The sequence below is a fragment of the Phymastichus coffea genome, unplaced genomic scaffold (genome assembly GCF_024137745.1).
Source record: "Phymastichus coffea isolate CEN01 unplaced genomic scaffold, Cenicafe_Pcof_1.1 PCOF00003, whole genome shotgun sequence".
In the NCBI taxonomy this organism is placed as follows: domain Eukaryota; kingdom Metazoa; phylum Arthropoda; class Insecta; order Hymenoptera; family Eulophidae; genus Phymastichus; species Phymastichus coffea.
Genome location: NW_026706814.1, coordinates 3,323,532 through 3,340,924, shown reverse-complemented (window position 1 = coordinate 3,340,924; position 17,393 = coordinate 3,323,532). Strand labels below are relative to the sequence as shown.

At 39.6% G+C, this 17,393-nt stretch overlaps 1 protein-coding gene across 4 annotated transcripts in view; it reads left to right on the top strand.

Moving 5' to 3' along the window:
• LOC131664602 (actin-related protein 1) overlaps positions 1-17,393 on the top strand; it is a 462,784-nt gene that overhangs the window by 223,387 nt on the left and 222,004 nt on the right. For all 4 annotated transcript variants that reach the window (XM_058935868.1, XM_058935859.1, XM_058935850.1 and 1 more), the window contains one exon: positions 15,998-16,307. In XM_058935868.1, the coding sequence (XP_058791851.1) occupies positions 15,998-16,307 (310 nt within the window). The remainder of the gene's footprint in view (positions 1-15,997; positions 16,308-17,393) is intronic.

Below are 17,393 nucleotides of genomic sequence, written 5' to 3'. Positions count from 1 at the left end.
CCCCCTCCGTAAGATTACTGGGAAAATCATCCGATGCCAACTGAAAGAACGTGTGTTTCTGCGTTTCGGGATCCCTAAAAAGTTCTTGTCTGACAACGGTACTCCGTTCAAGAACAAAGTTGTCGACTGCAGTGTACTTGCATGTTGGTTGATAAGAGAACACCAAGTACTGTGATTCAATATAGATCAGCGTTATTTATTAATATATGGAATAAATACAAATGCAGGTGTTTGCGGTAGTATTAGGCAATACGCCTCAGCCGTGGCGTGCGGTAGCGCTTCGGGAGAGCAAGTGGCTCTCACTGTCCCCACTTGCTGCTCTCTCAGTCACACACTCACACCCTCACACTCGCTCGCACTTCGCATTACATAGCTACTGTGTGTGTAGCTTGCTGGCGTCGTTTACATGCTGCCACGATACACCACAACTTTCCGCCCTTTTTTTTTTTTTAAATCTTGTTCAAGCGCGGAGAGCGACGCACAGGTACATTTACTTTATGCGGCTTTATGATTTGATCTATGTGTCTTTTGACCAACGCATTGTCAGCGTCTTTTACTACAAACCTGGAAGGAGACACTTTTTCTATTACCTCGCCCGATACTCTCTTTTCACCTCTAACTCGGTGATTGTCAATCCACACTTTATCTCCGACACTCACTTCGTTTTGCCTCGAGCCTGCTTTGCATACAATTTGCGCGCGCTGTTTGTTTTCTACATTCGACGCTACGCTGGTTCTTAATAAATCAAATCGTGTGCGTAATTCACGTTTGTACATTAATTGCGCTGGGCTTTTTCCCGTCGTACAGTGTTCGATGCTCCTATAATCAAATAAAAATAGGTTGACAGCCGACTCGGGCGTCTCTCCTCCCTTTATAATTTTTGTTACTTTATTTTTGAACGTTCCGACAAAGTTTTCCGCCGCTCCGTTTGTCGCGGGATGATACGGCGGAGAAAAGCTATGATTAACCCCGTTATTGCGTAAATAATCAAGAAATACTTGCGCTCGAAATTGCGGTCCTCCATCTGTAAAAATGTGTATAGGTAGACCGAAGCGTGCAAATAATACGTCGAATGTCTCAATTACTCTGTGCGCTTTTGTATCATTTTTGAAGTTTATTACTTCTGGCCATTTCGAGTGCGCGTCTATTATTACAATAAGGTACATGTCGCCGTGAAATGGACCTAAAAAATCACAATGCAGGCGGTGCCATACGCGTTCAGGCCAAGGCCAAGGCCAAGGTCGACGGTGTTTGCTGTGGTTTTTTTTGCTCTATTAAACATATTGTACAATTGTTTACAAAATTTTCTAATTCTCTGTCTATACCGGGCCACCACACGTATGAGCGCGCTAGCATTTTGATTTTTACAATTCCCATGTGGGATGCATGCAATTCTCTTATTATTAACGACTGCATTGTTTCTGGTATTACTGCGCGTAATCCCCAGAATAAACACCCTTTGTCAACATTCAATTCTAGTCTTTTCGTGTAGTGTAATTTTTCGTTATCCGATAATTCTTTTAAGTTCGGCCATTCGCTCAGAGTATACTTTATTATGTTACAAACTGTTTTGTCCTTTTTACTTTCTAGCGCTAGTGTCTTACCGTTCATTAAATTTGCGTTTGTTTCGAAAAAATAGACAGGCGAAAATTCTTCCTCCGGAATTTCTGTATCATCTTCGATAGGCAATCGCGATAACGCGTTGCAATTTGCGTTCGCTTTCGATTTAATTTATTCAACTTTATAGCGGAAACCCGACAAGTAGTAAGCGTATCGTTGTAATCTCGCGTTCGCGGTTGCTGGTATACCTTTTCTCGGTCCCAATATTAGCTGCAATGGTTGGTTGTCAGTTCGTAATATAATTTCTTTACCGAAGATAAACTGAAAAAAACGTTTAAAACCGAAAACTATAGCCATTGCTTCCTTATCAAGTATCGTTCGGTTCAATTCTTTTTTTGATATTTTTTTCGACGCATACGCGATTGGTTTTTCCGATCCGTCTTTATATTTATGCGATAAGATCGCTGACAAACCGTATGCTGACGCGTCACACGCTAGCACTATCTGTTCATTTGGATTGTAATTGGCTAATACACGTGGTGATATTAGTTCGTTTTTTACCCATGTGAATGCCTTCTCACATTTTTCGTCCCATAAGAACTCGCTCGCGTTAGCGCAGTCATACAGTGGTTTTAAATTGTCCGATCTATTTTTTAAAAATCGCGCGTAAAAGTTTATCAATCCTAAGAATGAGTTTAGTTCTTTAAAGTTACTTGGTTGTGGCGCGTTTACCATCGCGTTTACCTTGGATTTCGCCTTGTGCAATCCATCCTTATCAATCACAAAGCCTAAGACTTCGATTCTTTCTTGCGCAAATTTGCATTTTTTATTTAGTCTTAAGCCGCATTCAATCAAACGTTCACATACTTCTTTTATTCGCTCAATATTTTCCTCTACCGTGCGCCCCATTATGTAAATATTATCAATATATGCGATAACGCCCTCTATTCCTCTCAGACATTCATCCATCTTTTTCTGAACATCGGCAGGTGCCGGCGATACACCTTCTGGAATTTTCCTATACCGATACAATCCTTTATGCGTTATAATCGTTAATAAGTCGATACAGCTTTCGTCGACCGGGAATTGCATGTAACAATGAAACATGTCAAGTTCTGTGTAATAGCGACCGCCTTGCAGGCATGCGAATATGTCATCAATTGTATGTAAAGGGTATTTATCAATTATTATATGTGTGTTCAGTGTAAGTTTAAAATCTCCGCATATGCGCAGTTTGCCATTGCTTTTAAACGTAGGTACTATGGGTGTCGCCCATTCACTTACATCAATCTTTTCCAGGTGATCTAGTCCGACTAATCTGTCTAATTCGCTTTCGATTAATGGTTTTAAAGCATGCGCTACCGGTCTGCATTTCATAGCGATCGGTCGCGCATCTTTTTTTAGATAAATTATAACTTTGCTCTTATTATATAACCCTGGTGTGTCGCTAAACAAAATTTTATATTTTTTTAAAAAATAAGCCTCAATCTCCTCAGTTTTTATTTTATTTACCGAACTCTTTGTATGCTCGTTTTTTAACTTTAGAGGCCAGCAGCCGAATGCTGCGAGCCATTGCCTACCAATCAACATTGGGCCGTCACCTGGCAGTACATAACAGTATAATTTAATTTTCTTCCCGTTATATTCAACTTTTAAATTTTTTATCTGTCCTATAGGACGTAAGATATTATTATCGTAAGTATGTAACTTAACGCTTGTGTCAATCATTACTTCATCGCGGAAATACTTATTTTTATCTGCCTCCGAAATTACTGTAGCGAACGTGCCCGTGTCAATTTCCATACTAACATTTTTACCATTCACAACAACGTTTACGTACATGGGCTCAGCGCGTTCGCGTTCAGAATTTGCGCACATATTTTTATACATACGCTCGTTGTCGGTCTTGAGAGAGAAAAAGTCGTCTCGGTGAGTTCGCTCCTCCTCCTCCTCTGATTCAGCTTCGCTGGACTTGTCCATCTTGTTCACGCCGCTTCTTGGTGCATTATTTTTCTTCAGACACGCCCTTTCTAGATGTCCTTTGCTTTTGCAGAAATTGCATATTTCGTTTTTGAAGCGGCAGTTCGCGCGCACGTGGTTTGCTCCGTTACAGCACCAACATATGATATCCTCTTTAGTGTGGCTTTGTGTACGTTGTTTGCCTTCGTGCCTTTTGCTTGCTCCGACGCGTCGTTTACTCGTTGACTTTCTGCTGTTATTTGCGCTCTCGCTCTTACTTCCTTGCGTAAACTTAAAGACATCTTTTTGAGCATTTTTGTCGAGTGCATTTACTGCGCTCGATGCATTTTTTATTGCAGCTTCTGTGGCGATCGCTTCTTTCAGTGCGGTTTCAAACGTAAGCATTTCTTTTTTAAACAATTCTACACGTGTTGAATCATCATGTATTCCTATAACGAACTGATCACGCAGAGATGTTTGTAACTCTGTAAATTCACAATTTATCGCAAGTCGTTTTAGTCTTGCAGCAAACTCAGCTACTGATTCACTGGAACCTTGTTTCGCTTGATTGAACGTGCATCTTTCCATTAACTCGGAAGGTTTTGGTTTCAGGTGATTTGTCATTACCTTAATCAAATCCTCATACTTTTTATCTATCAATTTTTTTGGGTTGCATAAGTGTTTCATAAGCTTATACGCATCTTCATCGAGTCGTGAAAGTAACTCTCCAGTTTTATCATCATCTTGGATTTTCTTCACTTTTATGCGTATTTCTAACCGTTCGACAAATATCTTCCAATCATCCTTTTGTAAGCAAAATTCCAAGCTATTATTATTACGTGACATGTCGCTATCTTCGTCGGAGCTAGATGCCGGCGAGTCTTCGTCGCTCGTATTTTTGGTGTTGGGATTAGCGTCTTTCTGTTTATTATCTTCAGTCGTGCTCGGGTTTGCTTGACTTTTCAAGGAGAGTGCCAAATTCTTGGCCTTGACGAAATTAACCAATGTTTTTGGAAGATTCTCGAACGTGTCTTGATTGTCGTATTTAATTTGACGTTTTTGTAATTCTTCGCATAATTGACTTTTGTTCAAATTATACATCCAGCCGACTTTGCCTTTATCTTCTTTATCCGCTAGATCACTCATTAACGTTTATTTTAGCTATCGTTTTTATTTAAATAAGAAACGACAACTCAACTCTTTTTTTTTTCTTTTTTTTTTCCGATTTTCAACCACTGTTTTTATCAATTTTAACACTAATTGATCTAACCAATAATCAACTTATCACCATTATTGTTTCATTAACAACTGTATTTATTATCAGTTTCAACACTACATGTTTTTATCGCGCACCGCGTACTTTTCTGTACGATTCTTACCCGTATTTTCTTTTCCGTTGAGCACGTGCTTCACTTTCACTTCCACACGTGGCTTCAAATATCAAGCATCCTCGTCGCCATAAATGCAGTGTACTTGCATGTTGGTTGATAAGAGAACACCAAGTACTGTGATTCAATATAGATCAGCGTTATTTATTGATATATGGAATAAATACAAATGCAGGTGTTTGCGGTAGTATTAGGCAATACGCCTCAGCCGTGGCGTGCGGTAGCGCGTCGGGAGAGCAAGTGGCTCTCACTGTCCCCACTTGCTGCTCTCTCAGTCACATACTCACACCCTCACACTCGCTCGCACTTCGCATTACATAGCTACTGTGTGTGTAGCTTGCTGGCGTCGTTTACATGCTGCCACGATACACCACATCGACGACTTTTTGGACTCGTTCGGTGTGATACACGCGACATGCGCCCAAGAGCAACCCGACCGAACGCGTAAATCGCACGCTCAAAACGATGATTCGAGCGTTCATCGAAGAAAAGCACTCGACGTGGGACGCGCACATAGCAAAGTTCGCGTTTGCCTACAACACGGCAATACACGAAGCGGTGCGCACGAGCCCCGCTTTTTTAAATTACGGACGCCATCCCGAGCTGCCAAACTCGAAGAAACGAGAGGAAGAACGCGCCGTGGCTCGGAACCTCGAGACGGCCGCGGTCACCGACTGGCACGCTAGAATTAACAAGCTTGACGACTTCCGAGCCGTTGCACTGCAACACTCGCGAGAAGCCCAAGATAGACAGGAGATGTACTACAACGCTAAGCATCGCGACGTCAAGTATAACGTCGGTGATAGAGTCTGGGCGAAGAATCGTATGCTGTCCTCCGCCGCTAACCAGACGACCGCGAAACTCAGCCCGAAATACGCGGGCCCGTTCATCGTTACCGCACGCCTCGGTCCCAACTCATACCAACTCCAGAACGAAGAAGGTTGTGACGTTGGTAAAGTCGCCGTTTGCGACTTGCGCCCGTGTTTCGACGGAGCCCAGTGCCCCGATGATGCAGCTGACAGTCCTCTCCTTGAAGGAAACGAAAACGACGAAACGATGTCATTGAAAGGAATTTTCTCGCCCCATCGCACGCAAGAAAGCGACGAGCGCGATACCTCGAACAACGACGTTTCGGTCACGAAGGTTATAGAGCCAGGAGCCTCAGCAAGCCCGCGACAGGACCTTGCGCAAGGCGAAGTACCGACCGCCCCAAAGAGAAGAGGTCGTCCTCGCAAGCAGAAAATGCATGCTCCCGTCGACGTATCCCCTCGGCGCTTGCGTTCCAGGAACTAACACCCTACGACTTTGCTTGCTTCCTCATTTTCTTTTTGCTTATCTCACCTTCTATGCTAATAAAACTCTGTTACTGCTTCAAAGCTTCCTGCTTCCCTAGCAGACGCTATCGCTTGATGCAGCTAATCGAGCTCGTTTTCTTGCTTAACATTACGTATGCTTCGCCCTGTAGAGGATGCTGACCAACGCCGAAATAGCTCCCCTCGCCGTATGGATGGAAGAAGTGCTGCATGATGCATTCACGGCGGCCGTAGCTATTGCATCGCGCCGAAACGCTGCGCCGTCAACGCGCAGGGACGCCACTCCGGCTCCAGCCCTGGCCTACTCCAACGTGGTAGAGGATATCCCAGCAAACAAGTCGCGGGCCTCGTCAGATGATGACAGCGACGCCAGCTCCGCGGAAACTACCCTGGACTTCTCCCAGAGGATGCTACGCAGGCCGAGACAGCCAGAGGGCAATGCAGGCCGTAAAGGTGAGGATTCACCGGACCGCAAACCGAAGCACGCCAACGAGTCTCCTTGTTCCGCCATGGCGGCCGCCGAACGCTTGGAGGCCATCCTGCGGCAGCGCGGCTACGGCCCCAAGGAATGCGACGTCGCTACGAGCCTCAAGGCCAAGGTAGATCAGGCCCCTGCGGCGGAAGAGCCACCCACCCTCGAGGATGAATGGAAAGCCCTCCAGGCTCACTTCACCGCCTGCAGAAAGGCGCGGCTCGCCGCGGAAAAAGAGGAGGAAAAGGCCTACCGAGATGGACTCGCCTTCATCGACCATCATGGGTCCCGCGGTCTCGCTATCGCGGGAACCTACGCGACCAGACTGCAGGAGGCCATAGACCTCAAGGCCTACCTCCAGGAGGCGATCCCCGAATGGCAGAAGGAACGCGAGGCTCGCAAACAGCGCGAGGAGACGCGGCAACGCTTACGAGAGGAACAACGTCGAGCCCAGGAGCACCTCGAGACGGTGAAACGACAGCTCGCAGCCTTGGGCGACCCACCGACGTCCCACTCCCGTCGAGCTTCCAACCAGGCCATCCCGAACGACCGGACGCGCCGCACGCCAGGCTATTTTGCCCTGCAAGGAGCCGCGGGAGACGAGCCGTGCAATCGCTGGGCCGGTCCCCGTCCCGACCTCTTCGGCAAGCGGGCCTGCTCCACTTGCGGCCTCACGGGAGTACCTCGAACCTCCGACTGCCCGAACTGGTCGAGGCACGAGCTTTGGAGGAGCGGCGGACAGCAGCCGTACTCCTATAGCACGGTCGAAATGCGCCAAGGCAGGGAAGCCTTCCTTCGAGATCGAGAAGAGTCGTCGGTCACCCACGCGGACGACGGCGACAGACGAGGTGTATCCGAGCACTAGGTCTAAACCTAAGCGCTACGGCCATCCTCGCGACCTCGCCCTCGAGTTTTCCCCTCAAGAATCAGGCATTGACGCCCATGTTTTCTTTTCTTTTCTCTTCTCGTTTTCTTTTGTCACGCGTTACTATTAGATTTGCGATCCGCGCGAGTAGAGAGAGTCGCGGTAAGCTACGTTCCACCTAGAGTTTCTAGTGTATAGATAAATAAAACATATTTTTTTACCACTACGATGTCTTGATTTTTCCTTATCAATTGATTTTCCTTGCTTGGTGGAAAGAGACAGGTTTTTCGACCTGGTACGCCCTGCTACCCAGTCTGGGGAAGGGGCATATAACGAGCGGCCAGACCCTCGTTATGTCTCTCTCTCCCTATACATAATTATAATTATTCTTATGTATATAATTGTCTTATATTTATCCCACATGTATGGCAGCCAAAGGTAAGTCAGAGAGAGCGCTAATAGAGGGCAAGCTAGAGAGAGAATTCGGGAGGCCGGCGCGACGCGCGCGAGTAGAAGAGTTCGGAGAGGCGCGCGATAAGGACTCGCTCTTGTACCGGCGACGACGAAGCACGTGGACGTGTGACGAGCGGCTATACTTGTGCTTGCGTCCTTTTGTTACTCGACTTTTCGCGACTAACTCTTGTGACTGACATTTTTCTGACATTCGGTTGCCTGCGAATACGCGAGTGTCCACTCGGTGTGAGATATCGGTGCCGAGATTGCTCCTAGTGCCTTTGGCGGGCTAGTTCCTGCGACCGCGCGTGCGAGCCCTTAAGGCCGCCCGCTTCTTGACTGCACCCGAGCTGTACACTGCGCGTCATCGCGAGCCACGTGCGAGGCTGAGGATATCGCCTGCAGGGCTAACGTCGAGACGTTATTGTAAGTACCTTCTCGAATACATGTTTCTCTCGCTAGCTTTTCGCCGCTCTCTCTCCCGCTTACGCTGCGTATTAATTTTGTATTACTCTCCGTAGTAAACTCAATATTATTTGTATATCTGTTTCCTTCTTTTGCGCTTCCTTTTACCTATCGTAATCAATCCCGTTCCGTCCGGCTTTCGCACCTAAATTTCGTGATTATTCAAAAGCGCCCATAGGACTACACGACACTCTCCGCGGGCCAAGGTAACAGACGCTGCACCACGACGTCCCTGTTGCCGCTGGGCTAGGCTTTGCGCAGCCTATTACGAGGCCCACACCGAGCTGTTTATTCCCCTCGTAATTTATATAACGAGTGACCCGCACTGGGTCAAAACCCCGTTATAGTGCAAATAAGAAAAGCATTATTTATTAAAATGACTTTTTTACAACGTTATTCCACGACTTTTCTATGACTTTTCCACGACTTTTTTAGTACTGTTCGGTGTTGGTTTTTAAGGAATTTTTTGAGAAGTTTTTTTTTTTAATTTAGGTTCTTTTGAGGAGTTTTCCATTTATTTTATCTTGCAAAAATTACCTTTTTTATGCGTCCATTTCCTAATTTAAATCGTTTTGATTCTCTGGCTCATTCGGATTGTCATCATCACTATCTTGATCTTCTAGCTCTTGTTGATTATCGACAACCCCTACTATCAAACATTGCTCAAAATGGCCCCTATTCATTTCTATATATAGGCGAGCTCTTCGCAATAATTGTAGCGTCACTCTGTGGATCCAATATAGCAGCCTTTTTGAACGATAGTGTTTCAAATAATCTTTCAAAAATTATCAAAGACGGAAAATACTCAGTGGTTTTTCTAATCCCAGGAATGATTGCCATTCTGGAATCAATTATAAATTTTAAAATGGCGGATCTAAGATGGCGACTAACTTGAACTTAAATTGATTTTTGTCACTGATTATGCTGGAAATAAGCCACAGAAATTTTCACAGGCTTGGTTTTCTACTATTATCCGCTAATTATTTCTTGAATGCAAACCCGATCTCAGCATTATCCAGAATCAACGACGTAGACGTGTCGAGTATCTGATTCCATGTGTTTTTTTCGATTTTTTAATTTTTTAAAAAAGCGTTAAGAAAGCGTTGATTCTGTACATAATGACAAAATTGTCATAATTTATTAATTTTAATTAACCGATTTTATATTCACATTATAAGATTTTACAAAAAACGAAAATTAATTATTACCCAAATATTATTAATCAATTTAAGTAGTTCATTTTTAGAATTATATCTATAAGCGATAAATTATTTTTATATATTAAAAGTTCTTATTATTTTATTGTAAATTTTGCGGTATTGTATTAAATAACTTCACTAGTTAATAACTTTTAACTACGATTTTTACGATAAGTGCAAATTATGTTTGAATTATTACCTTCTGTATTTTTTACACAATTTAAATTTTCTTTAGCGCTATCTATTTTATTGTAAGCAAGAGAAAATGATTTTTCACATTTGCAGAGACAGCGTGAAAAAGGTTATCCTACGTAAATGGCTCTATATTTTATGTATAAATAGGTTCATTTTACACAGGTGAGATATTCTCTCCTAGCCTTGCAAAGTAAGCGTACGAGATAGCATAAACTTGGCTTATACCTGAGTTGTTTCTCTCTAGTAATTAACTAAGCAAACCTTCTCTCTCATATTGTGATTTACGCTCAACTTATGGAACATTTCGCGCTATGAGAAACTACAGTAAAGTCCATCCATAATTACATTTCAAATCATCATATATACATATATATATATATATATATATATATATATATATATATATATATATATTTTTTTTTTTATTACATAATTTTCAAATTCAATACTTTAAAATGTAAACGAATTCTTACTCATTAATGCAACAACCACGAGAGTATGAACTGAATAAAATAATAGGTGATAAGTAACATCACATTTGGCGATTGTGACAGGACTCTTGTAATTTTAGTTTGCATTAATCTGTATAAATATTATTAATTGTTTCTAGTTTATAATTTAACATTTATAATGCCTAAGCGAAATAAGCAAATGTGTGTTATTAGTCGTAGAAATGCGTCTCTAGAGAAAGATGTACGTGAATTACACGATTTATATTCTGAACTTGCGTATGCATTTGTTAACTTAGGGAAAAATTATAAACATAATATGTGATTATTGTGATTTACGCACGACTCATAGAACATCGTAAAAGTACTTTAAAATTCAAACGAATTCTTACTCATTAAAAATTCTTAATCATTCTTAATCATGAAGGTGATCGTGTTATTGTTGTCGACCTTCATTAGGATTCCTGACCACGACGCTGCCCGTATCCCTTAACCTCCGAACGGTATTTTCGATAGTCTGAGGATAGGGATGATGTGCTGTGATTGGGTAAAGCTCAGCTTACCGTCGAGTATCCGTGTTAGCATTACCTTCAGCTTAGCCTAAGCACAACACCATATCGGTGTACTTCTCATTGGAATACACGTTTCTTCTAGCCATTACACATCGACAAAATATACTGAAAAAAGTTTTGCAATCAAGTCCATCAATAGTAATGAATGAATGAATAACAAAAAAAAAACATTACTATTCATTTATTTTGAACTATTGATGTTTGATTGTTCGAGAGTATGCATATTACTACGGAATATTATAATCCTTGAACTATCGAAAATTCCGTGCTTAAATTGAGAGAAATAAATAGAATGATGTACCGAAATCCATTACTCTATTGCAACTACGCATATACTATGCATATCATTTATTGATTGATTCAAAGTCATAACACAGGCTAAAAACATTTCAAATTGGAAAAAAATCCAGACACGTGACTAGGTATATCTGAAGGCTTTTGATGCGCTGAATCTAAATCTGGCCTCATAATTCGTTCATCGCCTCTGGTTCTTGAGATATCCTGACCTAAAAATACCAAAAACATTGTTTTTAGATGTCTTTAAGGTCATGTCACACCTTGTATAAATTTTTTTTCTCTATACCGGAAATACCGCCTTAAAGTGTATCTCTTACTCTTTAAAATCTTCTTTCCAAATCTCGAAAATCTTTTTTTTTCACCGAAATATCGTTGTTTTAAGTTTCATATTTTAGTGATTTCGAGAAAATTGTGTTCTGATGGTCAAGGGTTATTGCCGTACAGAATCTGTGGGTTAAGGAAATTGGGTTGTAAGGGTCCAGGATTATTGAAATGCAGGTTATAGAGCTCGTGGATGGAGGAAATTAGGTTGTAAGGGTTCAGGGTTATTGCTGTGAAAATTACAGGGCTCGTGGGTAAAGGAAATCGGGTTGTAAGGGCGTAGTGTTACTGCCAGTGGAATATATATGGATCACATACATCCAAGTTCAGTTTTTTCAGCTTCAAAAAACATTGAGTAACAATTACTGTCACTTGAAGTCACTCTCGAAACCGCTAAAATACAAAATTTCAAATAACGATATCTCGGTGGAAGAAGGTGGTATTTCCGGTTTGGAGAAAAATAATTTATTCAAGGTGTGACGTAACCTCAAAGATAGGCAAAAACATTGTTTTTGGCACTTTTAGGTTACGATATCTCGAGAACCATAAGTGATGGACGAGTTTTGACGCCAGATTTGGATTCAGTGCATCAAAAGTCTTTAGATACACCTAGTCACGTGTCTGGGTTTTTTTGGCTTCCGACCTGTGTAATGCACGTAATATATGTATCTACAATGTACCTAATGCCTATTGCAACTATTCATGTAGTTTAATATGTATTTCTCAAGAACGCGAGTAATTGCACAATGTACAATAATAATGTGTGTAATTGCATTATTACATTGCAACGTATTTTTGAATAATTTATTATTATTCTTGATATTATTATTGATATTCATAATATAAATATGTTTCTATTAATTTCGTATTTATTCATTATGCTACATTCATATTTGTTTGACTCAGCTTGTTTACACGAATTCTCATTAAAATGAAAAATAATTTATGTTATGTAAAAATTAAACTAATTTATTGTTTTCATTAGCGATGTGTATGACATTATGAAGAAATTGCTAGAATATGGAATCAGTATTGTAATCCGCAATTGTAAACACGTTGATCACCGCTATCACCTATAGATTTAGTATGCGCATCTCGACTTGCCTTCTCCGTCGCGACTCGCTGTCGCGCAGCCCGTCGGCCGTAGTCAGCCGCTCATTGACTAACTAATTCAATCGTGATTATCGAATCATATAATTATCAAAAAAAAAAATTTTATTGCGCCATCTTATTCAATTTTTTAAGACGAATCCAATGGTACCAAACTCTTCATTTGTTTCAGAATCACCCTGTGTTTTAAATATTCAAGTCTTTCAGAGACCTAAAAATATTTTTATTTGTAAGGAGTTTGCTTATTTACCAGTATGTTCTGATACTTCACTTACAGTACTACTTTTTAAACCACCGCATCATTGACTCAAACTTCCTATCGAATATCAAAATATTAATAAATGGCTGGTTTAGATCATCATGGCATTTATATTTTATTATCGTTATTTGAAATATTGAATACATACAATTTTATAGGTATATTATAGAGAAATGGTATAATACCATATAAGTTTTCAAATTTCACTGTATATAATCATTTACACAATTCTAGGAATATTTATGTGAAAGGATTATAAAGAAACAATGTCTCAAAAAAATTATTCCTGAAAAGTAGGTTGAAATAACACCGTCACACAAAAAAAAAGTGGTCTGTACTTTTGAGGAGACATATATACTCTTATGTATTTTGACCCGCTGAATCCGAATCCGTCGTCAGATATACCAATATACGTCCAAACTCTTATGCAACATCGAAAAATAGTTCAAAACGCGAGAAAACGAGAGAAATCGACGTTTTTTATTGAGACATCGAGCACTTAAATACTTTTACACGTAGAATAGACATGTTTTTCACATATTTTGATGCGTTGAATCCGAATCTGCCATCAAAATTGATCGGGCACCTCTAAGTTTCTCGAAAAAGTCGAAAACAGCTCAAAAGCAATGAAAAATGCAGAAAATCGTCATTTTTCACTTTAAAATCAAGCCATACAATTTTTTCACCTAAAATAAGCATATCTCTAAAGTATTTTGACTTGCTGAATCTAATTCTGCTATCAAAATTGACCGGACATCCCTAAGGCCTTCAGAAAAATCGAAAAATGTCTTAAAATAGTGAAAAAATAGGGAAAATGCGACATCTTTTATTGTAAAAACACGAATTTGAAATCGTTTCTACACAGAATAAGCACGTTTCTTACGTCACTTGACTTTCTGAATCTAAATATAAGCTCCTCTCAACTCTATTGATTAACTTTTATTGAAAGTTTGAGAAACATTACTTGATTTACCCGTTGTTAGGTATTCATCTTCCTCGTCGATATCAGTTTCATCTTCTTCCTCAATGGTTTCGACAATATTCATCTCTTCATCCTCGCAGCAGTCTACGAGGTCTGTCCGGAAAGTATCGGGCCTACCTTTATATTTTCGTGCTAGCGTTATTCTTTATGATCTGGTGGGTGGCATCCTTCAAAGTAATCCCCACTTGATTGAATTACAGGGTTCCATCGATCTTTCCACTTTTCAAAACAGTCCTGGAACTCACTTTTAGGGATAGCCTTAAGTACACTCGTCCCATTGTTTTCAACCGTTGTTTTGTCATCGAATCGGTGTCCTTTGAGTGGTTTTTTTAGTTTTGTGAACAGCCAAAAGTCACAAGGGGCTATGTCGGAACTGTATGGAGGTTGTCGAAGTAATGCGATATTGTGTTTGCTCAAAAACTGCTGCACAAGATTGGATGAATGCGCTGGCGCATTATCGTAATGGAGAAGCCAGTCACCACTTTCCCAATAGTGCGGCCGTTTTCTACTTACTGCATCACGCAAACGTTTCAAAATTGGAACGTAGTATTCTTTATTGATTGTCTGACCTGTGGGTGCATATTCGTTATTTACAACACCTTCACAATCGAAAAAAACAATCAACATTGACTTAACATTGCTCCGACTTTTACTTGCTTTTCTTGGTCTTGGCCATTCAGAATGCTTCCACTGTGAAAATTGTTGTTTTGTTTCAGGATCATAACCATAAACCCATGATTCATCACCTGTAATAACTTTTCTAAGCACAATATCATCATTATTGACCATTTCTAGATTATCCAGAGCGATTTCTAAGCGAATGTTCTTCTACTCTGCTGTGAGCAATTTTGGGATGAATTTCGCATACACGCGTTTCATTCCTAAATTTTCGGTTAAAATTTCTGAAATGATAGTTTTTGGTATCCCAAGGTCTTCTTCTAATTCTCGCACAGTCATACGACGATCTTGTTCGATTGCAAGTCGCACCCGCTCAATATTATCTGCGGTTTTTTGTCGTCGAGAATCACTATCGACAAAAGTGCGACCATCCTTGAACCATTTATACGATTATTTTATTCGTGTTTTGCTTATACACTCGCTTCCGAAGGCCTTTTGCATCATTTCAATAGTTTCCGAACTCGTTTTTCCGAGTTGAAAGCAAAATTTGATGCAAATTCGTTGATCTTGTTTTTCAGTCATTTTTGATAATATCAAAATCCTACGAACGCGAAAAAGGCACTGTAAACAAAGACACGCTGCGCATGAACTATACGTCCGGCAGGTGTCAGTAAGTAACCAATAAATTCGTGAGGCTTTATTGTTGACGTTTCTGTCCGGTAGAGGTCGCTCGTACACTATGGCGCAAAGATATAAACGAAGGCCCGTTACTTTCCGGACAGACCTCGTATATCTATGCGTGCGGGAACATTCACATCTTCTTCCCTTCTTTTTTGTTTGCGTAACCGATGGAACATCTGCATAAGAAATGCGAGATTTGATAGACATTGAGAAACCTTTAATATTTGTCATATAAAAATAACAGTTTTCTCGACTCATTGGATGAGACCATATAACTGGTGTAATGAAGCTCAAGTCTTCCATTTTTCGAGACTTTTTCCATCACATCAACATCTTTTTGCAATTACAACTAGAAAATCCTTGAATTCTTAATTTTTCACTTTGTATCTTAAACCTTGGTAAAAATGGAAGTAAACAGTTTTGATTATTACATTTCATTCACAAATAAAACTGATATTTATTATTTTTTGTTATATGAGCTCAAAAGACCTATAACTGTGAAAGAAAAGAAATCTTAAATTATTTTAATTTATACTTAAACTCGTGTTGTTATAAGAGTCAAGCCTGAATGTTTTATTTTCTCTAGATTAGATAACTGAGAATTTGGAATTATACTGTAAGGATAAAATACAAAATACTCACTAATTCAATAATTGCATCATAATATTAAAAAAAGTTCAAAATAATAAATAAATATGCTATTATTACTTTTCAACAACATTCTTTGAAAAATGAAAAATTTTAGAATTTATCAGAATAAAACTTGTGGTGGTCATACTTTTTCACCCAGTTTAATCGTAATTTTTCAATTATAATATTTATGATATATTTTACTTTAGGTATGCTACAGGACGAACTACTGGTGTAGTTCTTGATGCAGGTGATGGTGTAACTCATGCAGTTCCAATATACGAAGGCTTTGCAATGCCCCATAGTATTATAAGAATAGATGTTGCTGGTCGTGACGTCACAAATTATATGAAATTGCTGTTAAAAAAAGAAGGAATAAACTTAAATACTACTGCAGAGTTTGAAATAATAAGAACTTTGAAAGAGCGAGCTTGCTACTTGGCAAGTAATCCGCAAAAAGAAGAATCTGTTGATACGGAAAAATTTACTTTTATGTTACCAGATGGTAGTCATATAGAGGTAAATAAAAATTTTAGTTAATAATGAACCTTAAGAACAAAATTTACTAATTATTAATAAATGGATGTATTTGGATATATAAAAATATTATTATTATTGTGGATTTTATACATATAAATTATGTCAATATCCTTTATACAGCGTGATTCAAATTCATATGTCAGTATGGATACCGTTGGATTCGTCTTGAAAAGTTATTCAAGACGCCATTATTAGTTTTTTTCCGATAATTAGGTAATTAGATAAACTTGAAAGATCGACTAATCAGCGCGCGGCTTTAAAAGTCAGGGCGAGCGCGGAGCGGCTATATAGAAGCGGTGCTCAACCTTGATTCGCGACATGAGCTCTCCAAGCTGATAGACTCATATTCATTTTATAGATGGAGTCCTATAGATTGTTCGACAATAATATAAAATTATGAGGACGCACGATTAATTGACAAATTCAATAATCCAATTATAATTATTTCATAGACCATGTAAATAATATAGCATCACATACGCTTTAATCCATGCGAAAAGCAGCGCCCAAAAGCCAGATTGTTAAATGATAAATTCGTCAACGTGATTATTCGCACCAAGATTATGGTAATTACAAGACTGCAATCATGTAATTTGGTTACTTGTTATGTTCTTGGGGTTGGATTCTGAGTGTCAGGTTAATTTTTCGACTAGCCTGGAGTTGCGAAAATTTTCCTGAGAAAATTTCTTCCCGAAATACTGGAAAATTTCTTCCCGAAATACTGGAAAATTTCTATTTTCGTTTTACGGCCGTTAAGATGAGTCTATTAAAATAATGTTCAATGAATAAAATAATATTCATTTCAAGCTCCGAATCAAATCATAGTATTTAAAACTAAACAAATATTGTAATTAATATTATAAAAAAAACTAAATAGTGTTCTAGCAACCATAGTAGTTTCATAATAAATCAGACCAGTTCACAATAATTAATCATAAGATTTCTGTATTTTTGCGTCATATAAATTTATTATTGATTCCCTAGTCCTAAGTAACAATGCTGAATTGCAATTAAGTACTGCGACAAACACCTATTTGCTGTAATTAATTAATAATTATTGATAAT